At 43.6% G+C, this 23402-nt stretch overlaps 1 protein-coding gene across 1 annotated transcript in view; it reads left to right on the top strand.

Annotated features, from left to right (window-relative positions):
• Positions 1–23402, top strand: part of RETREG1 (reticulophagy regulator 1) — a 121657-nt gene that overhangs the window by 43895 nt on the left and 54360 nt on the right. Inside the window, exon 3 of the mRNA XM_045518299.2 lies at positions 342–372. Within this exon, the coding sequence (XP_045374255.2) occupies positions 342–372 (31 nt within the window). The remainder of the gene's footprint in view (positions 1–341; positions 373–23402) is intronic.

The following is a 23402-nucleotide window of genomic DNA, read 5'->3' as shown; positions in this document are numbered from 1 at the left end:
TTCCCTGTAGAGTTCCAACACCACCTGCCGTGGTTCGTATTTACTTGGGTGCAGGTTCTGCCTGCCCCGCTGCTCAGTGCAGTCCCGGAGGCAGGACCCCGTGTCCTGTCATGCTCCGTCTCCCGTGGTACCTGTCCAAGGGTTTTGCGTATAGCAGAATCTCGATGGACGTTTTTGGACAGTTTGCCTGAATGAGTTATGGACCAGAGGTAAACACTGTATGATTCGATGGTTTCTGGAGTCTAAAGATCTAAGCATGCCATTTTAAATGAACAAGTTGAGAAATGCCTCAAGAGGAAGATGCCACCATTAATGTTTCGTTTTTACTTCCCCTGCGGCAGGTGCACAGCTGTGGAGGAGCCTCAGTGAAAGGTAGGGAACTTTCTTTCAGCCTTACTGTGAGCGGGGTGGGGGAGGTGACCACGCCACCAAGCTGCATCCCTGAAATAATATTTTAGTGAAAAGATTTACAACAGTGGTTTATAAGGGTGGGAAAATAAAGGCAAATACAGCCTAACTGAGGACGAGGGTAAAATTGGGACTTGCTCTGGGAAATAGTTCGTGTCTTGATGTTACGTTGGGCCCGTGATGGGTGCGGACTGGGAGGAAGGGTGGGGGTGATTTCAGGGGAGACCTCCCTCCAGACTTTATTTTGGGGTGTGAGCAACACTGCTGTAAGCCAGGGGAGAATGGGACAACACCGAGTCACGGAACTCTGCTGGAACGTTCCTGAAGGTGAGCCAGGCTGCCAGTTCAGAAGGCTCTGGGGTGGGGGAGACACAGGGAGGCACTGGGAGGCTCCCAGGTGTGAGGGGGCAGCGAATGTCCGCCGGCCTCTGGGCTCCTCGCCCACCAGGAGCAAATTAGTTCCCTTCTTCTCTACCGTCCCCCATCCGAAGTAACGCTGCTGTCCCCCCTCCCCGGAAGGGAACAGAGCTGGGGCGGTTGATGTGAGGACCACACTTCACATCACCAGCTGTGCACATGAGAAGCAGGAAAGTGAAGAAAACATAAGGACGACTATTTCAGTAAAGTGAATTTTCATAGTGATTTATTTGTTTAAATTCTGCCTTAAAAATTTCCTTGTCCGACTTAAAGAGGGCTGGTTAGGTGCTTGACTTACCTCCAGGTGGACAGCATGCGGTGAAGGCTCAAAAAGGAGACAAAGGAATGCCTTTAAACATCCCTGAAAAAAACTGTAACCTGATATTTTATCTAATGTACCCTTGAAACCAGCGCTCGTGGAAATAATGCTTCTTTCAGGTGTAAAGGCTAAATTTATGACCAGTTTACTTCGGCTGGCGTTTTCCCTCATTTTGGAGCCCAGATTTTCATGGGCAGAATGTAAACTTGCTAAGAGACTCAGCAGAGGGAAACATTGGCTGTAAGAGGGAAACTGATCCTCTGGGCACAGACCTGCCCCCGGCCTGGAGGCACGGCCGTCCTGCCCCTGCAGACACACTGGGCCTCCTTGGATAAGTGTTTTAAGCCTCCCCATTGGTCAGGTGAAGAAACTGAGCTTGCTCCCTCATCCTGGTTGGGGGAAGATTTGACCAAATGAGCTAGTATGACTTCGCAGGAATTCTGGAAGCTCTTTGCCGCAGTATTCTTTCCAATTTACTGACACTCAATTCGCCCTTCAAGTCACTGCCCCTTCTCTCCCAGACCCCTTGCCGTCCACAGCCCTTCTGAAGTGGCGACAAATTGCCTGGGAGAATTTCCACTGTGCACTTTCTCTTAACATAGAAACTGTTGGAATATTTGATAAAGGTTTGGAGAAAGAAAAAGTATTAGCTGTGAGTGAGCATCGCAGGACCAAGGCTCTCACTTTGCCAACGTTCGGTTTGGTCAGGAAGTGAGTAGCTTCTTATTATGCGGCTGTTTTTTTAGATTGATACTGTTCCACACCTTTGGGAAGGCGCCCAGGTGTCCCCAGAGAAGCCAGGATCATGGAAATAGCTTCTTTTTAGGAGGGGCCTCCTTCACTTTCGAATCACCTAGATGGATATTCAGATGCAACTAATTTTCCATCCTGGTCCCAACCCTGCAACTAGTGATCGTGCCAGATTCATTCCCCCCTCGGCCTCAGTTTTTCTTATGTGCAGAGTGAGGAGGGAAGAGAGAGAATCATCTCGAATATCCCTTCCAACCCTGAAAACTGATGTGATTTGAGGGGGATTATTGTTCTTTTCGTATTTGCTACCCTTTCACCTTTCTGTTTGGCCAGTTCCTCTTCAAGGTGACTTAATCCACGCTGGAAGAGAAACTATCCCACATTTTTTCACTGCAGTTCCCATTATGTAATTTCATTCCAGTCTCTATTCATCACATTGGAGATGTGAAATTAAAGTATGTATTTATTTATTTGATGATGATTTGGTATGTTGTTTACAGTGATTCTTGGCGTCTGCTACTGGCTAGTGCTTGTGTTTTTAACATGGAAAAATTCCAAACCATTTTATTTTGAGAATAAAATACAGTGATGGATAGGAGGATCTTTGCAGGCAGAAAGGGACGCTGTTTTGTTCACATGAGGCAGGTGGGGTTAGGGTCTCTTCACTTCCGAGGTCTGAGGCGCCTAGCTCAGAAACCTCGCTGTCACTTGGTGGTACTTAGAAATCAACATTTCCCCTCCTCCCCTCGCCCCCCATCACAGCCTGTAGAGCTGGGAGTCACAGGTCTGTCAGCCAGGGTCACTTTTTCCTGTTCTCACCATTGCGCTAGTAGTTTGTGCTCAGCCTCAGAATGAACCAGGCCTTCTCTCCGTGGGGCTTCTTTAACGGCCATTAAGTTCACTGTGCAAAAGGTGGATGAAATATTGGACCATTAATACCTTCATAATGTCATTGTAGAGCTTTTACATGAAAAAACAGCTCTTTGCGAAGGGAACCCTTGTGCACTGTGGGTAGGAATGTAAATTGGTGCAGCCGCTATGGAAAACAGTATAGAGGTTGCTCAAAAAATTAAAAATAAAATGTTCGTATGGTCCAGTAATTCCACTCCTGGATGTAGCTCTGAAGGGAATGGAATTGCTGTCCTGAAGAGATGTCCGCGCCTGCCACATTCCTCGCAGCACTGCTCACAGCAGCCACTCATGGATGACCTGGTAGAGTTGATAACGTTGTACACACTGGAATATTATTCAGCCGTTAAAAAAGAAGGAAATTCTGCCGTTTGTGACAACGTGGATGAACGTGGAGGATGTTATCCTAAGTGAAATAAGTCAGACGCAGAAAGACAAATACTGTGTGATCTCATTTATATGTGGAATCTAAAAAAGTTGCTCACAAAAAAACAGAGTAGATTGGTATCGCCAGAGACTGGGGAATGAGGGAAATGAGGAGATGCTGGTTAAAGGGCTCAAGCCTCCAGTTATAAGGGTGGTGGGTCCTGGGGATCTAATGTACAGCCTGGGGTCTGTGGCTAACAGTATTGTATTGTTTGCTTGCAAGTTGCTAAGACAGCAGACCTTAGATGTTCTCGCCACCACCACACCAAAATGGTGATTAGGTGAAGGACCAGTTAATTACCCATTGTGATAATCATTTTGCAATATGTACGTCTATCAGATCATCCTATTGGACACCTTAAACTTATACAATGTTATATGTCAATTATATCTCCATAAAACCAGAAAAGAAGAGGAATTCTTTTCCTTCCTACAGTCCTAATGGCTTATTTCATAGACTCTGGGAAAATTTACTTTTCTCAGCGAAGCTTAAAGTATTTCCTCCAAAATTCAGCATGAAGATGGCGGTGCCTATGTATGCTAAAGGGACTTGTAAATGTTTAACATGCTAACTAGCAAATGACAGTAAAGCCAGCATCGAATTTCTGCTGTCATCAGCAATAAAAATTGGATAATTTTAATCAGATGCCATTCACATGTCAATTTTTGCACCTGGAAAGTTCATTTTGTGCAAATGTGATTCTCAGTGGGTAAGTCCTGAGAAGGGCTTGTGCTGGACCTTTTTCTTTAATAAACAGTAAGCACTGACTGCAATCTGAACAGGATTTATACAGCAGTCTGTCAGCCGAACCAAATTAACATCTTCTCTGACCCCTTCCTCGAATCAGGGTGGAACGTGATCTGTCGTATCATCATGGCTCTGATTTCTCATGTGACTGGCAGCTGACTGAATGAAACCCTCCGTTAACAAAGGAGAAACTGTGCACATTGTACTTTAAAAACATAAAATTGGCTTCAGTTTGGCCTGTTTTTCTAAATAGGTATAAATTAGAAAGAAATACTTTACTTACACGTGTACCAGTCATTCCAAGTGTCTTTCCCTAGTTCTTTAGTAGTTTTGTACATTGTAACTCAGATTAAGGAGCTGCTCGCATCATAAATCTTGTTTTAGTGTTCAGTGTCAATTTACAGAAAATACAAAACAGCAAAGATTTTGAGGATTAAGAGAGCTCTGGGATGTTTTAGTAGGAGTCCCGGTGCCTCGGCCAGGTGGCCTTCACAGAGGTGGGGCGTGGCTTTCCAAGGATGTGACTGGCGCATCGGATCTACTTTGCCTCACCTTGAGCTGCCTTGAGGAGCACGGCAGAGAATTAGCAGAGGCAGTCTTTCTAGAGCCGGCAGGGATTAGCGAGAGCTGCGGGCTTTTTGCCTCCAGTTTAGTAAAACCCCAGGCCTCCTACTCTGAGCGCTCTCTCTCCCTCTCTCTCCTGTCCTCAGGAGAGGCATTCTGTGGCCCAACTTCTTCGTGAGATGAAATGCACTTTTGTCTTACTAACTTCCAGATAACTGCCAGTCAAAGCGTTCTAGCTGGTTCCCTTTTTCTCCCCCGGAGAAAAGGAGCCAAGAATTGTTGGTTGTAAACCCAAGCCCTGAGCGTGCCCCAGCTCACAGGCCCAGAACAAATTGGCTCATTTGTTAAGTAAGAGCTGTCTAATTAATTAAATCCTTGAGCACAACATTATGCCTCTGTTAAAAGTGAAAAGTCATCTAGCATTTGCTAAGTTGTCTCCTCTGAGGAATAGAATTTAGTGTGAAAACTGCATTTTCTATATTTATGAATCATCATACTTATCAAAATTTTACAGACAGGATGAATTACCAAGTAAGAAGCATAAAATAGTCACTTGGTAGCTTAAGAAGTTTTCTTTCCTTCTTTGCTGTTAATATTAAGCACAGCAACAATTCTGACTCATGCATTGAAACTACTAGATTTTACAGTTTTAGTGTTTTCAAAAGTGTCTAAAAATTACCTTGTAACTTGTATTTTGTCACCTTTCTATTAAGGCAATCTATTTGGAAGCTGTATTTTTTAGTTGAATTTGGGCCAGAATTGTAGTTGGGGTGGGGCACATTGCCATGAGTTTTAAAAGAAAGTTGTGGTATGAAGGATACATTTGATTGGATTCAATGAACAAATTATTTTCCTAGGGAAAAAAATATTCACTTAAATTCGGAATATGCTGGATTTTAGCTTACGTGTGTATCTGAGCTTGGGTGAGCCTTGGGCTGAGGATGTCCACGCCTGCCTGGAGGCCAAGCAGCCCTGTGAAAGTCTCTATCTGCCAGCATAGAAATCCGAATAGGCCATTTATTCCTTTTTTCAAAAATAATAACTGAGCACAGTGCTGTAGTCATATACTGCACAGTGGCGAGTCAAAGCCCTTTTATTCCTCTCTCTCTGGAAGAACAGGACCCAATTCAGCCACTGAGAGATGGTGAGCTCTTAGCCAGAGCTGCCGAGATGTGGTCCGCAAGTTTCTCAAAGTTCTTCATCCGGATTCCAATCTGTTGTGTTCATTTCTTAAAGCCGTTCTTTGAAAATCAGACCAGTTGAAGACAAGTATGCAACAAAGGACTACAAGCAGTTTTGAAAGCTGTTTGAGGACAACGAGAGGGATAGTTCTGCTTCTTACTTCTTCCCCATCGGTGTCCCTATGGGAAAAAAACTGAATTTTCAAAAATACTTCCTGCTAGGCATTTAAAGACTGTTCTCTTCTCTCAGGAGTCAAGCTAAAAGCCCTCCCTGAAACTGACATGCAACTTCACAACAGCAACTGATAGATTTCTTGAAGCTTTAAAAATAAAATGAAATAGGTGGTACGAACTATTATGTATAAAACGAATAAGCTACAGGGATATACTGTGCAAGACAGGGAATATAGCCAATGTTTTGTAACAGCTATAAATGGAGTATAACCTTTAAAAATTGTGAATCACTACGTTATACACCTATAACTTATATAATATTGCACAGCAGCTATACCTCAATAAAATAAATAAAATGAAACAGGAAGTACTTTTCATAGCCCACTGGCTTCATTGACAGGGTGGTAAATAAATTGCTAGTTCCTGGCTGTGTGTACCTTTCACGTGTAACATGTTCTCCTTGTATTCGAGCAGATTTATCAAGTCAGAACGTGGCCAGAAAACCTTAGGTCAGGCTCTTCGTGAGTCTGGCAGCAGCAGCCCTTAGGTGACCCTAAATGACTTAATACTCAAGGCTCCTAAGTGCAAAGCACCCAATATTGTATTTGTAATTTTTATTGTTGATAATTTTGGACATTCCTTTAAGTTGATGTAATTCCATAATCTGATTTAACATGAGTTCAATCACCTTCTTCTCCCCCGTTATTTTAGAGCTGCTTCGTCGTTGCATAATTAAAAGTGTGTGTACGTTGCCCTTTCCTGTAGCAACGCCATGGGTGCCTGCAGCCACTTACTAAGAAACGAAAATTCCACCTCTGATCATTTTAACCCATGTTTTCAGATTCTCTCAGCCTCCTGGCTTTTTAGATTTAATGAAGCACTGGATCTTGCATTATTAAGAATTTGAAAATCTAGTTCACTTGTAAATATATAAAATAATTAAGCTAGATTAATTAGGTGTTACCTAATAGCATTCTTGCTTCAATAAATTCAAATGACCAGAGAAAGAAGAATTACTAGTAACTGGACGTTCCTCTTAACTTGCCCTGGCCTATGTTGTGATTGTTTGATGATAAATTAAGACTTCACAGGTAGTTGAAGATTTCTGTCTCTCTGTTTGTCTCTCTTTTTCTTTGTCGCTCTCTCTCTCTCTCTTTATTGCTCCCAAACATTATTTATAGTCTTATTTGCCTAGTGGCATTTGAAACATAACTTTTTCCCCTAATTTTAAAAGTAATACATGCTCACCTAGGAAACTAATTATAGAGAAGAAAACTCAAATCTCTTGTAAACCCATCACCTAGAAATTAAACTCGCTTTCAGTTTTGTTTACCTTTTCCAGTCTTTTTGTAAAATTATATCTGTATTTGTTGAGTCATCCTTTCAACAAATATTTATTGAATGCCTTTATTGCCAGTATTTCTGGGCATTTATGGAAGAAAAAAAAAGCAACAACACACAAGCAACTTGGTCCTCGTGGAGGTCACATTCTAGTGAGCGAGCCAGAAAATAAATGACTACAATACCTAATGTTAGATGGTGAACCATGTGTAAGGGAAACTAAACAGGAGAGGGCATCAGAGGGTGTGAGGGTGGGCGGGGAGGGTCAGGATGTAATAAAGGGCTCAGGAAAGACCCGAGTGAAGAAGCGTTTTTGAGCAAAGACTTGAAGGAGGTGAGATGGTGAATCGTGTCTGGATGCAGAGCTTTTAGGCAGAGGAAATAGCAAGTGCAAAGGCCCTGAGGCAGGAGTTCTAGATGAGGGTGATTTTTGTTTTATACCAATAAGTTTTTTTTTTTTAATGCAACTGTAGTGACTGGAATAATGGACATTATGTAGCTAATTAAGACTGTGGGGTAAGAGAATGTTTAAGGGTATGAAAATGTATCCTTTACTGCTAATTGTACACAAAAATTGTGGATTTAAAGTAGGTGCGGGGAGGTGTAAGGCATCGTACATCACAGTTGTATGTTGGTACATGCCTGGGAGTTCTGTGAGGGGAATTCGGTGGCTTTTGTTTACTGGATTGTTTTAATCCTTATTGCATGTTTGTCTATAATAAGCATGAGTGGGCTTTAACATGAAGAGAGACAAGAGATACTCAGTGAAGGGGAAAGAGTCCCACCAGGTGGGCTGAGGCCTGTGACTGTGGTGTGGGAGGTGACACACTGCGGCAGGTGTTCAGTCCACGTAAGGGCCAGGGCTCTGGCTCCTGGGCTGCTGGCCAGAAATGGGGCTCTGGTTACGAGGAGACCAGCCCGGCCGAGGCTTTGGAAACAGGTCAGGGCCCAAGACCAGAGAAGCAGCGGGGCTCAAAAGAGAGGCGGGAGCCTCAGGAACTGGTCAGAGACATTACAAGGGAGCCCCGACCAGCCCAAGAGTCGCTTGATACTGAGCCTTGTAAGATTGGGGTGAAGGAAAATTATTAATGTATTTTTAAGTAATCAGTTAAAATAATGCATTTCCAAGGTCAAGTGATGTTCGAGGGGTGGGATACAAGTTCTTAAATCCTTCCTTTCTGAGGCTCGGCAGCAGGTGAAGGGCCTAGGGTTCTGATGTGGGTACACCCCAAGAAAGCTTATTTAAGTAAGCTTTGGAAACTCTTTGTATCATCCAGAGTAAGGTTTAGATCTCGATCCTTTTGCCCCAAGCTATAGTTTTTGGACAATTCAAACAAGAATGAACCTGAGAAGACACTGTGAATACCTCACTCCTGGGTTCTGTCGGTCTGTCTTGTCTGTCTGTCTTTCCAGCTATCAGCTGTCCATCTGTCCCCTATCAATCTAGCAACCTACCTACGCACACATATTCCTCATTTATCTTTCAATGATCATATCTGATATATTGAAGAATGTATGTAACATACACATAAGTTGTAGATACTATAATAAAATAAATACACATCAACCTTTCCCGCAACCAGGACTGATGCTGTTGGATCTTCCTCATCCTCTCGCGCTGCCTCCCCAGGCCAAAAGCGAGCGTGGTCCTGATATCTGTGCTCTTCGTTCCTTTGCTTTAAAAAATATATATCTGTGCATATACACATATATGTAAATGTGTGTAAATATACATATATATTTAAATTACATATATGTGCATTCCTAAATAAAAAGTTCTTGAGGTCTATAAAAATGGTGCCATGTTAAAAAAAAAAGAAATGGCAATAAAAATAATTACCGCACACACAAAAAATGGCATCATATTTATGTAATCTTCTAGAATTTGTGTCCTAAAATACTAAATCTTTTTTGAAAGATTAATCCATGTTGCTGTGTATAGCTGTGGTTCATTCAGGTTTTTCGGCTTCTGTGTAATATTCCATCTTGTACATCTACCATAATTTGTTTATATGCTCTCTTTTCATTGGACTCTGGGGCGCTTTTTACCAGACTGTCCATCGCTTCTGTGAGTTTCTGAGTTTACTGTAGGACAGTACAAAAATCACAAAGAGAAAACGAGTAAATTCCTAACACACCAAGTGAATAGTTTTCTTAGGCAGATTACTGTGTATTTGAAAACGTCTATAAAATCTGCACCCATGTTAGACTCTGACAGCAATTTTAGAATGATTTCCTTGTACGCCTGGCAGTGTTCTATCTAGTGCTGGCCGCCACTAGAGGGCGTGGGGGAGCTGGGCTGTGAACGGTTTGGAGATGCTGAAAATTACAGAATTGAAACCCAGCCTCCTGGCACTTGTGTTCTTGTACGTGCACATTTCAGCAGGGCAAAGACATCAGTATCAATCCAGTTACAATGAGAGGATCCAATTAAAGTCACATCTGTATCTGTACACAGATATGCCTGGTTACACACACATTTTAATCTAGGAGGGGTGAAGAAATGAACAAGGACTAAGATACATCACAGGAGAATAACCCCACGGGCTGGTGGGGAGGAATTTCACAGACAAAGGGCACAAAACAGTGACCGACACCTCTACTTCTCAGTTTAGAAACACTGATGTTCGAGGCCTCTAAGAACTCAGTAGTGTTTTGAGTGTATCACCTTTTATTGATTATTTCTACCCAGTGTCTTAAGAAATCTTCTGAATGTTCTTCATTCTGTGCTCTCTCAAGTCGTCTTCCCTCACTGGCCTCTGACTTGGAATTTTTTCCACTCTTGGGAATGAATGGAAGCACGTGGGTTTTTCCCTCCCACAGTGTTCTTGAATCCCAGAAAATTGCTTAATTTGCGATTGCATGGAGAGAAGACTGCTTGTGAGTTGTTTGCTTCTAGATCAACCACTGACCTGTGAAACATTGAGGACAAAGCTCCCTGCTTGTTAGAAATGTGTACAAAAGAAAGGGCGGCCAAAGCCTGTCCTCGGGACCTTGGGGTGTTTGTGTGGTGGACCGAACAATCCCCCCCCCCCCAAGATGTCTGCCTCCTAACGCCCAGACCTGCGATTCTGATCGTAACATGGCTAAGGGGACTTTGCGGATGTGGTTAAGTTAAGCATCTCTCAGGTGGGGAGGTGATCCTGGATTGTCCAGGTGGGCCCGTGTGATCACAAGGGTCTTTATGGGAGGGAGGCAGGCGGTCAGAGAGAAGAGAAGGTGCCATTGACTTTGAAGATGGAGCTTGGGGGCCTCCAGTCAGGGAACTCAGGCAGCCTCTAGAAGTTGGAAGAGCCAAGGAAACGGATCCTCCTGCAAAGCCTCTGAAAAGAATGCAGCCCCGAAGATGCATTTTAGATTCTGATCACCAGAACCGTAAGACTACAAATCTGTGTGGCCTTAAGCCACTCATCTGATAATTCGCGTAGCAGCAATAGGAAATTTATGTAGTGTTCCTTCTGAGAAGAAGGAACCAGCTTCGTCTGAAAATGCCAAGGGTGGGTTTGCCAACTCACGTCTCCATCCACCAAGGAAATGCAGTTTGACCCCCGTATGTGAGAGAACCGCGTCCTGAAACGAAGAGGTTTAGAGTGAGGCTGGGCAGGGTGGGCGAGTTGAGGAGCTCAGGGTGGCCTGGGAGGAGGCTTCACTGCAAGGGGGGAATAAGAGGGCTTGAAAAGGAAACACGAGGTCAAGGTGGTCCAGCAGAGTCCTGAAGATGCTGCACTTGGAAGCCACGGCCAGACTGTGTTTCAAGGAGGAGGCTGTAAACTGTGTTCTAGGAGCACTGAAAAGTCACTGTATGGCATTAAAATGTTTGTAGAGACCTTTCTAAGTAGTTGTCCATGCTTTTGTTTATGTGGAGGAAGAGGAGGGCTTTTGGATTAAAAACATCAATTCAGGTGCTTAAGGATGAGATGAAGACTGAGTAAAGGGAGGTGGGCCGTGGGGACCACATGTCAGAAAATATTGCTGTTGAATGAATGGAAAGAAATTAAACAGGAACCAGGAAAAGCAGGAGGTTGTTTTTTTGTTCTTGTTGTTTAAATTTTTTTTTTATTGCAGAAAAATACACATCATGTAAAATTTACCACGAGTGACTTTCAGTCCCTTCACAATGTTGTACTGCCATCACGACTGTCTAGTTGCAGATGTTTCATCAGCCCTAAAAGGAAACCCCATAATTGTAATCCCGTAATCACTTCCCCTGCTCCTCTCCCCCAGCTCCTGGCAGCCACTAATCTGCTCTGTGTCTCTGTGGGCTTTCCCTGCTCTGAATATTTCATATAAGTCAAATGGAACCATACAATATGTGGCCTTATTGTGCCTGGCTTCTTTCACTTGGTGTGATGTTTTCAAGGGGCATCTGGTTGTAGCACCTTTCAGCACTTCATTGCTTTTCATGGCTGAATAATATTCCATTATTTGGATATCCGACAGTTTTCCTTCTCTAGTCATCAGTTGATGGACATTTAGATTGTTTCCACTTTTTGGCTGTTGTGAATAGTGAGCAGCTCGCTTTTCTCTTGTGTGGTTTTGTTTTCAGGATAAATGTTACTGAACATAATTTTGTTTGCCTGTTGCACTGTGAGGCCAAACAAACTGAAAATGGCGGAGATGGGAGAAGAGAAAGGTTTATTACAGGGTTGAGCAAAGAGGATGGGGTGGCTCATGCCCAGGAAAACCCCAAACTTCCCCAAGGGTTTCAGAAAAGCATATATTTAAAATTTTTATTTTACTTATTTTTTGAAGGGAGGAGGTAATTAGGTTTGTTTATTTATTTATTTACTTAATTTTTTAAATGGAGGTACTGGGGATTGAACCCAGGACCTCATGCATGCTAGACATGTACTCTACCACTGAGCTATTATGGCCCCCTCTTCTCAGAAAAGCATATTTTAAGTCCAGGTAAGGGAGAGGGGTCGCAGGTAATGTGATCAGCTCTTGTGTGCACAATTCTCTGACCGGTTGATGTGGAGGGAACAGGGCGGTCAACACTGTCAACCCCTAGGCGCCAGAAGGTCCATTGGCCATGGGCTCTTGATCATCAAGTAGTTAATTTCTTCCCTTTGGTGGTGGTTTTCAGCATCTGAAAAACTCAGGAAACATGCATGAGATCCTGTTATCTGAGTACTTCAGAGAGGAGCTACAGCGGAGAATGTGGGGAGGGGTCCATCCTGGGAAGGCCCTGCAGGGTCCTGCTCGGTATGTAGAGAGGAGGGGAAGAGGCCCATGACAGGGCGGTCCTGCTTGGTCCGTGCTGCTTGGTTGCTGTGTAGAACTTGCAAGGAGAGTCTAGGCTGTCTCTAGGGGGCAGGATGATGTCTGGGGGAGAGGCGGACCCAGGCAGGTGACTGGCTTTGCTTATCATCCATAAATCTCTCCTGGAAAATTAAAGATAGTGTGAGATAACTCTGCAAGTGCTGGAATGCCTGCTGGGGAGGCTGGATTCTAGGCAGCCTCGGCGCCTCCAGCAGCAAGAGCATTGCTTCTAAAGGAGGAACCCAAGAATGTGCCCTTCACATGTCATTTTAGTCATCATGTTTCCTTTTAAATTTTTTTAGAGAGGAAGGAGTGTGCAGGAAGGAGGGGAATGAGGGAAACAACATTATTTAGAGCTATTTCAGAAAAGGAGGAAAAAGTCCATGGTGGTGTACCCGTCCTGGTGGAGATTGCATCACTCCTGTGCTGTGTTCATTTTTTTGAAGGCTATTCTTACTTGTGCCTGTTTTTAATACCTGAACAACTGGGAGAGAGAACTTATAATCCTGCAGTCATTTGGCTTGTGTTCTTGGAGAGTATTTTTAAACTATAACTTTCAGAGCCGTCTAATGTCATTTAAAGTGCAAGGAGTGCTTTCAGTATTTTCTCTTAAAGTCCCACTTTTAGCTTTTGAATAATATTTTTACTTCCACTGAAAATACATTTTAAAGGATCTTTTCCTTGATGTTTGTGGGTTTTTTTTTTTTTTTGATCAGTTGTTGCCTTTATTAAAACGAGTGATATTTTCAGTCATGACTCAGGAGTCATCTGCGCTGGAAAGAAAACGAACTGAACTCCAAAGCTTATCAAGCTAAATATCCCCAAGTCAGAAATGGATGTTTATTTTGAATAAATTGTGCGTTTTCCTGGGGCTAAGTTGGCATGAAATCATTTCCTTTAAAGGGCTTTTAATGGATGCACCATACTTGGAATATGTAATGAAAACTCAGTAATTGAGAGGATCTTTAAATGAAGAAGAAATTTGTATTTTTAAATTGAGAAATGGATCTGAAATTGATTAGGGGTCAAAACAGGAACGTCCAATCTAGGTCCTCAGTAAACTGAAAGAGGAAAGACTGTCCTTCTCCACGATCTTGCCCATGTGTGAGCTGTTCAATGAATACATAGGTGATTGAGTTTCTCCTTCCCTAATGGAAGGGGAGAAGTGACCCTGGTTCAAGAATTTGTGCTCTTTGTGTAGGGCACCTGCAAAGTTAGAGATCGACTTGGAAATCTGTCGTTGTTCTTTCTTCAAGGCCTGAAAGTCCTCCAGCAGTGAAATTATACAAGGCTTCCAATAGATGAATTTTCTCCTGCTGTTTAGAATATGGGGCTGATAATTTAATCAGTAGCAGGAAGGTAGTTGGCTAAAATCTTTCCCTCCTGATACTGCTGGCTGATTTCTAGAGTAGAAAAAAGCTTTCCTCTGCTAAAGAAGTGATTCGAGAAGCAGGAGGGGGACAGTGAGAAGTGGATGAGGCTGGATGTTGCCTGAGCTCATTACCTAGACTGCGTGACCTCTTGACTTCAGGTTCTCCTCCTGCCTGTCTCCCCCGTTTCGCCCTTTTGGATTTAATAATGAGGGTAAGAAAAGGGAATTATTTGGTTGATCAAATTCCTAAAGAATGCAGAACGAGAGAGGATGAAGCTACAGGTAATCCAAGCCTCTGAGAAAGAGCTTAATGAAACAGAATCATAGAGGTAATCTGTCCAGCACTCAGATTCCTGGAGAAGGGATTATTTGCTAGGCCTTTTGGTTAAATAGTTCTAGCATCTCATGACCCTCTTACATACAGGAAAGAAACACTTTCTTCTTTTTGGACACCCTCTCCTGCCTGTTACTGTTGAGCTCTGGGACTCCTGAATTGCAGGAGTTATTTCAAGGGATGTGGTGGATACTTCAGTGTGGACCATAGGGGGCTAAACCGTTTTCAGTCACACACTGCTTTCCATCATTTACATTTTGACACTTTTGGAAGATAACTTTATAGTCACTTGATTGGGTCTGGTTTTGTGGTAGGGACCGAGGGGAGGAGTTTTCATCTGGCAGGTCACCTAACATCAAGTCAGTATCACCGGCAGAGCTGTTAACTGATCAGCCCTGAAGTCTGACAGATCCTGGCTCCTTCATGTTACAGGAGGAGAGAATCCAGACAAAATATAAAAGTGGATCTATATAAAGTACTTTTGGTCAAAGAGGCTGTAATACAGTGCTCTCCAGATCCTGTCACATTTTTCTTAATCAGCGGTTCCTGTGAAACCAAACAGAAACAGCATTGATGATGAATGCATGTGGTTCCCTAATTTGCCCCACTTCTCTCTTTATTATGTAAGGATTGATCACAGTCAGGAATTGCTGTGTAACAAACATGCATAAAAAGAAATCTCAGTGGCACACAGCCAGCATTTATTTCTCACTTGTGTGTCTGTAGGTTGGCTGGGGTTCATCTGGTTTGGGCTGGACATTGCTCCAAGTTTTGGGTGCATCCAGACCTGTTCATCAGTCTTTTGGCCTCGTTGGACCAGAGATATCTAAGGCATGTTGTTTTCATGGACTAAGGCTGGAGAAACACCAATCATTCAGGCACATTTCAGGTTTCTGCCTGTTAATACACAGTTGGCCCCAAAGCCAAGAAGAGAGGAATACATCTGGTCACCATGGGCCATGGCAAGGGTGTGGACAACTAACACTACTACAGGGAGTGAAGAATTGGGACTCATAACTTAATCTGCCATTAAATTTTTTATTAGGTCAGAATACTTTTCATACAATTATATTGATCTTTATTCTATGTCTATGTTCAGAGTATTTTTTGATATGTGTGCATATTTTTCAGTTATGGGATATAAGCCTAAAAGTCCAGTCTCCCTATTTATTTTTGAAAATGGCTGCTTTATCTTTTCCTAACCCTCAGTATCTTTTAAGTGCTTCTTGAATTTTGGGCCATAATTATTAGTTTTATCCAACATAAATTTTAAGGCATTTACTTAACACCTTCCCATTCTCCTGCCTTTCAAAACCAGAACAATTTTACCCAGCAGAAATTTCAGGATGTGAAATTATTGGAAAGTTCGACATGATGTCGATGCCACATTTGTGTCTTCATGTAGTCAGAGCTAAAAGGCTTTGTAAAACCTGCTGTTACAGAAGTGAACATATGGTAGACCTTCATATTTATGGGAGGGGCTCATTGTACACATTGAATGGGGAACTTGGAAGACCCAGTTAAGTCCTTTGGCGAAACCATCCATCTCGTTCTGTAGCCAAAATGAATGCAGCTGAGATGAGAGTTATTGTTTCAGGATCATAAATTAAGTGCCCATTGTTGGTAACACACTCATGGTTATTCAGCAGACGTTAACAGAGAGCCAGCTGTGTGCTGGGCTCTGCAAGAGGATGGTGGAAAGCAAGTGTGGATTGTATGAGAAACGTTCCTTCTACTCTACGGAAACCAGTTCTCCCGTTTCCTGTTTGGGAGTTCTTAGCCCTCTGCGCTTTCCCTCCATAAAATATCTGCCCTCTTCGGCCTGACTCTGGAATACTTCACTTGAACTTCTTGTGCTATTTGTAAAGGGATGGAACACTTGACAAATGTCAGCCTTCCGGGCGGTGACTAGAGCAGAGGAGGTGACGGTTTCCATGGTCACCCTCTAGGGCTCTCACAGAGCTGCTGCTTTGGATCCCTGCTTAAACTCTGGGGCCACCGGCCCCGGTGGGTCCTGCGCTTGAGCCAGTGGCTCCGTTCTTCCAACAGTTAGTAAACGCCTGCTGTGTGTCAGGCACCCGCCGGGCAGCTAGCACAGCGCCACGAAGTCTGTCCAGATTTTACTGCATTCCCCTTGGTGTTGGAACAAGGGGTACGGTTCTCAAACATCAGAGAGATAGTTCAGATAAGAGCTGTACATTGCCAGGCAGAGCTGAAGCTGTCAGTTCACCTTTTCAGTCATTCTGAAGAGATTCTGTTGCCATTTGCTCTACATGAAAAGAGAGAGTCATGGGCACCAGACTGAAAATAGCTGTATTACATCATCAGAAAAAGGTTTCATTGGTACATTATGCCTTGAGGGGAGGCAGTCCATGGTTATATTTAGATTGATTCTGTTTTGCTCATAGAAACAGTCATTTTAAGACACAGTAAGAAAAAAGAAAGGGATGGATCCTTGAAGTAGGCCACCAAATTTATTTTGTACACGTTGGTCAATATGATCTTAATTTTTACGTATAGTGAATCCACACCCTATTTTATTCCTATTTTCCAATCACTTGTTATAATATTATCTCAGTTAAACTATAAAAGCATCTTTGAAGTAACGTGTTGCTTCTAACCGCACACCTCTTTTCAAATGTTGAATGTTTCTTTATTAAGAATATGAATTTCCAGGCTCCTGCAGTGGAAACACAGAGGTACCAAAGGAAATGTCTTTATTTTTTTTTTCCTCTTGGGATTTTAATCATTGACTCGAATAGCTTTGCTTTTTATGACCTGTGAAGACTAGGCTGGTTTAGATTCTCTCGTTGAGGGATGGGGGTTTTTAGCTCACTGCCTGGACGATGCCCAGGAATGCCTCTGGTCCAGCACGCTCCCCCAGTCCCCTGGAGTGACAGTGCTGCAAATGACCAGGAGCAGCATCGTGGACAGGGAGAACCATGAGTGTGGAGGAGCCCAGTTACCGGTCTTTCCCTGGAAGCTTCTGCGGTGACAACAAACAGATACCCCCCCATCCAGCATTCGTGAAGAAGGGATTACTATTTGGACTCAGAGTATCACATGGAAGCTGGAAGAAATGTAAGGAACCAGGAGCTGGAAAATGGCCAGGAACAGAAGAAGCAGCAGGAAGGCACCCCAGGAATCAGGGGGAGCTGATGGGGGGCTTGGAGTACAGTGCGGGGCAGTTGAGGAGGCAGGCGGCTCCTGGGTGATGATGATGGTAACTGCTAAGAACTGTCATCTGTTAGTGCCTAATATTTGCAGGCACTGGGCTAAATGCTTTCACCATTACCTGATTTAGCGTCATGGCAGTTCACGAGGAAGGAAGTGTTAGCCTGGTTTAAAAGGCAAGGACACCACAGCTTGGTTAACTAACTTGACCAAAGTGATGGAGGGCCAAAGATATCCACCCATGCCCGCCTCCCCTGCAAAGCCACTGGCTCTAACTCCACACCTTGCTGCGCCCTATACCAAACAGCTTGTATTTCCTTTCCCAGAACATAGTTTCTTAAACGGTACATGGGCAAATAAAGGTATAGTTAAGAATTTAAAATGTTTCCATCACATGCGAACAATGAAGAAGCAAACAGAATGTTGGTGTCATCGGTGTGCAAGAATTAGAGATGGTCAGGGCTGGTGGGGGGACCTGAGCTGGAGGGAAGGGAGCCCTGCCCATCAGGCAGTGTGGTGGGCGGGCATCTCTAAATATTGGAGAGCTATGCTTTTTGTGACAGGAACATACTACTTTGTGCTTGCTAAAAACTCATTTTCCATAAATTTAAAGCTTGTTTTCATCACAAAAGTGAGACTGCATTTTGGTAAAAATATGTTGATCTATCATATCAGCTAATTTTTTCTTGGCATAGAATTTCTCGTTGCATGTAAAGTCATTAAATCTTAGGAGATAATAATGGCGCCAGTGGAAGGGAGACACCTTGGTCCTTGAACTAGTTCGACTCTTGGGCCTCAGTTTCCTTACTGACTAAACAAAGTAAACAGGCTTCTTTAAAAGCTATGCTAGGGTGAGGGTATAGCTCAGTGACAGAGCACATGCTTAGCATGCACGAGGTCCTGGGTTCAATCCCCAGCACCCCCATTTATATAAATAAATAAATAGATAGATAGATAGATAGATAGATAGATAGATAGATAGATAGATAGATAGATAGATGGATGGATATGTATTTTTTTAAAGCTACGATGATCAAGGCAATGTGGTAAAGAAGTCAGTAGACCAAAGTAGAGAGTCCAGCAGTAGACTCAACATATGTGTGACAACCAGTTTTCGACAAGCAGTTCAGTGGAGAAAAGGTGACTTTTTAACAAATGATGCTGGAAAAGTTGAATATCCATATGCAAAAACCTAGACTTTGATCCATACCTTGTACCACACACAAAAATTAATTTAAAAAGGTGTTAAAACATAGGCCTAAATATAAACCTAAATCTGTAAAACCTCCAGAAGAAAACATAGGCAAAAATTTTCACAACCCCCAGGGTAAAGAAGGATTTTTTTGGATCCAGTACAGCAGGCATGATCCACGAAAGGAAACATGACAAGGTGGACTCCATCAGGATGAAAACCTTGGCTCCTTAGCAGGCACTGCTGAGGGAATGAAAAGTTAGGGAGGCACAGGTTGGGAGAAAGTTTTGCAAATCATATATCTGACCAAAGATTTGTATCCAGAGTACATGAAGAACTAAAGCTGAATATGTAAACAAACAACCCAATAAAAAAAGCCCAAGTGATCTGAACAGATACTGCAACAAAGATAAATACATGAAAAGATGCTCACCATCATTACTCATTAGAACTGCAAATTAAAAGCACAATGACATGCCACCACCCCTCTCTGAATGGCCAAAACTTAAAAAGCCCGACCATACCCAGTGCTGTGAGGATGTGGAGCAGCTGCCATTCTCATATTCTGCAGGTGGCAATGAATGTCAGACTGTACAACCGTTTGCTGAAACAGCCGGGCAGGTTCTTCAAAAGATAAACAAATGCCGACCATGTGATTCAGCCATTCCACTCCGAGGCATTTACCCAAGAAAAGTGAAATGTATCCACACCAAGTCTTGGACGTGATTGTTCATGGCGGCGTTCTTTGTAATAGCCAAAAACTGTCCATTGACAGGTGAAGAGATGAGTAAATGGTGTCTCTCCGTACAGTGAATGCTGCTCTATAGTGGAAAGGAATGAATTAATGGAACAACTTGGATGAATCTCAAACTAATTATATTAAATAAAAGAAGCCAGACTGCGCTCACTTCGGCAGCGTATAGACTGAAAAAAGAAGCCAGACAAAAAAAAAAGGTACATGATTTCATTTGTATGAAGATTTTAAAATGCAAAGTAATCTGAAGTTACAGAAATCTGCAGATCAGTCCTTGCCTTGGAACGGATTAGGGGGGAGCAGGGCAGGGAAGGGCAAGAGGGAGGTGTTAAAAAGGGCATGTGGGAGGAGAAGGGATAAATTTGGAATTTGGGATTAACAGAGACACACTACTATATGTCAAATATGTAAACAACAAGGTCCTACCATATAACACAGGGAACTATATCCAATATCTTATAATAACCTATAGTGGGAAAAAAAAGTTTGAAAAAATATATATATTCTGAAATATATATTGGTGGGCGTTGGGCTGAATCACTCTGCTGTACACCTGAAACATTGTAAATCAATTATACTTCAGTTAAAAAAAAGGGCACCATGAAACTTTGGAAAGGCAATGGAATTGTTTATTGTGTTGATTTTAGTGATGGTTTCGTGGGTGTGTCAAAAGTTATCAAATGGTGCACGTTAAATATGCACAGTGTACTGTGTGTCCTCGGCAATAAAGCTGTTTAAAGGAAAACAAAGCGGGTACGGCAGTCAATACCAGTACATGAATGAGGACAGAAATGGGAGTAGGAGCTGTTCTGTTTAGATGCCAGCAGGAATTTTATAAAACTTTCTAAGGCTAATTCCAGATCTAGCTCTGACACCCTTCCATGTGGCTGAGATGTCCCTTCACTTGTGCTGTGTGGCACGTATTTTTGGTCAAAATGATTAAAGGGTCCTTTGACTTTTGAGAGTAATGTGTTATACATTTAAAAAAGGAAAAGACGCTTTATGGAGGCACAGCACAGAGACCGACAGTGTAGACCTGAGTTCTGAGCTGGTTTGCCAGGGCATGGCTCTTGGCTTTCCTGTTTGCATGTTGTAAAAGCAACCACTGAAGAGGGCTGGGAGGTTGGAGAACAGGTTGTAATGCTGAGAACCCCCCACCCCCAGGCCTGTCTTCTGTCTTTCTAAAGCCCGTTCACCTGCTTCTGTTGTATATAGTTGAGCGAAACAAAAGACACACGTACTTTAGTGCACCTCCCCTCCCCACCCCCAACTGAAAAGCCTCCAGGTAGGAGTCGGGTGGGGTGCCTTTTCCCCCAGTACCATTACTGGTCTGCAGTGAGCAGGGTGGGCAGGTGTTTTGTGGGTGGGCAGCTGTTTTGTAGGTGGGCGTCGGACATGTTCTGCATCTTGTTTCTGCTGGTGGCTTCACGGGGGTAATCACCAGTCGGAACTCACCAGATTGTGTGCTTTAAGCACATGCAGTTTATTTTCTGAAAATGTTATCTCAATAAAGCTGTTATTTTAGAAACTCTATACCTTTCTGCCCTCAGCCCTCAGACCTCAATGGCCCCTGCACACACGTACCCTGTGTTTAAATAAAATAATCACTGCCTCACTGAGTTTTTCTTGAAACAAGAAACCATAGGCATGTAGATTAGCTTTGATTGTGAAACCTGCGTGCTCGAGCTTTACATTTGCGTTTCTAAGGGCAAAATCAAGTGTGAAATCGAGGCAGATTGTTTCAGCTGATGAAATATGAAAGAAAGTCACGATCAGCCCGTGTCTCTTCAAACGTGTGAGCTTGGGGGCAGGGCTGGGAGGAAGGTGGTGTTCGTCCTGGAATCTCTCAAGAGCAGTGACGCCACGGAGAATATACGCACTGTTTACTTGTCACTTGATGGAACTGATGCCTTTGATCCCTTTAGTTGTTCTGAATCATCCCTGTTACACAACTGCTCTGCTCCTTGAGTCCCCCCAAAAGACACATAGGACGTGTTATCCAACCATGAAAAGTGTCCTCTTTCTGTCTCAGGAAGGTCATTTCTCATTGGTTCCGTGGAGCCTGTGTGAGCTGATGAATGTGAGTGCCCAGCACCCATGTGTGTGGGGCACAGGTACCCCGCTATCCCTTTCCTTCCATCCCCCTGTTACATAATCATCAGTTAGTTCCAGATTATTCATTAACCGGCCTAAACCTCTCCCAGATTTGATTTTCCTACAGCCAGAGTGAATCATTCACCGGTTTGTGAATTTCCTAACAGGATCAGAATCAAAGGGTTTCAGCTTCTCAGCGTTTCAGATCCTTTTGGTAATAACTGAATTTGTGGTAGAAGCAAATTCGTTCTTTAGCCCTGGCCTGTGTCTGCAGAGATGGGAGCTTCTGCGTGACAGAAATGTTAATTCGGAGTTCCCGAGTCAAGCCTCATCAGTCCCCTCCAACCCATCCCATCTGTACACTTTGTCCTCTCAAGTTTTATGAGTTATTGACTTCACAAATGACTCTGCTCAATAAACAAGCGTAATGAGGCAATTGACTTGTTCTTAAGAAATTAACAAGTGCTTTAAAAGTGTCAGTAGGCTAGAGACTGGTGCCCTAGGAAATAAAACTTATCTTGCTGGTCATTTTTAGTTGGGAGATCCAGGCTGTTCAATTTGGACCCCTAGTTCCCCATCAAAAAGGGTTCCCGTAGGACCAATTTTCATAAATCTGCTCACTGAATGTCTGTATTATCAGCAGCCACATCCTTTGTCCTGACCAAAGAGCAGTCAGGAATACAAAGAAGATAGTCGTAAGGTAAAAAAAAATGATTTGAATGGTCACTTTCCTCGGACAGAATTCTTATCTGTTCATGTAAAAGTGTCACTCACGTTTTCTTCTCAGAGCAAACGTTACTTGGAAAGGTTATTTTAAAACATGTCATTCAATTCAGACATATTTGGTAAGTGGAGAATCTGTACCAGGAATGACTTGATGCTTAGATGTCTGGTGAATACAGTGCTTCTTAAATTGTGACGGTGACTCAAAACACGTTCAAGGCAGGTCAAGGAAGCGGTGGGTGAGGTCTGCCTGCGGTGACAGTGAATGGACTCGGCAGGACATGGTACCAGGACAGGTGGCCCTCCTGAGGGTTGTTGGGAAGGGACTTGGGGGCTTGGGGACAGGCAGTCAGCAGGGGCGGTTGGTCCGGGGCCCCGGCAGGCAGGAGATGAAGCTGGGTGTGCAGGAGGAGGGGCTGGGCTTGACCTTCCCTGTCTGGCTTGCTGAATCCTAGCCCTAGATTATGAAACATGTTCTGGAGATTATTTCCAGCGGGCACACATCCCTTTGGTGACAGCTTATTTCTGGATTCCCGGTGCAAATGCCTGGACTCTGATGACATTCAGGGGAGTGTTTTACAGCCCATCACCTGATTAGTCGCTGAATTCTAAGGACTCTCCCCACTGGCTTTGGGACAGAGCACGTGAGTGCGAGGACAAAATAGCTTGTTTATTTCCTCCAGGTGCCTCCTAATAGACTGTGAGGTCAGGGCCTCCCCCCAGGCTTCGGTGTCCCCTACGGATGTCCCTGGTCGTGTGGAGGGGAAGTGCTGGGCCATCCCCAGGGAAGTGGCCTCTAGAGCAGAGATTTGGTGAGGCTCCTTAAAGGGATATTCTGAACTTTACGTCTGAGGAGATTGTTTCAGTCACATGTGAAAAATCTTATAAAACAAAGTGAGTCTGTAACAGGTTCTTACAATCCTCAGTTTTCCTTTGAAGAGGAGCACTTGCAGTTCCAAAGTGGGCTGGGTGACCTCACGGGCAGGGTGCAGGGCATCTTAGGAGGTCAGAGGTTATGCCTATAGGCAGGTCATCTTGGTTATGACAGACTTGAGTTCAGACCTCTCTCTACCTCACTGTGCTTATCTTTAAAATGGGTATAATGATAGAATCCCCCTAGAGCCCTGGGACGGCTTGGCTCAGATCCAACAGGGAGGTGTGTGGCCGGCTCATCGGAGCTGTCACGGCTGCTGCTGTTAGTGTTTTCTGTGAGGAGTTGAGGAGCCCCTGATCTGAAGCCACCTCCCTGCTCAGAACAGA

Source organism: Camelus bactrianus, chromosome 3 (assembly GCF_048773025.1).
Source record: "Camelus bactrianus isolate YW-2024 breed Bactrian camel chromosome 3, ASM4877302v1, whole genome shotgun sequence".
Classification (NCBI taxonomy): Eukaryota; Metazoa; Chordata; class Mammalia; order Artiodactyla; family Camelidae; genus Camelus; species Camelus bactrianus.
The sequence above is the reverse complement of the archived record's forward strand: the minus strand, read 5'-3'. Positions and strand labels throughout refer to the sequence as shown.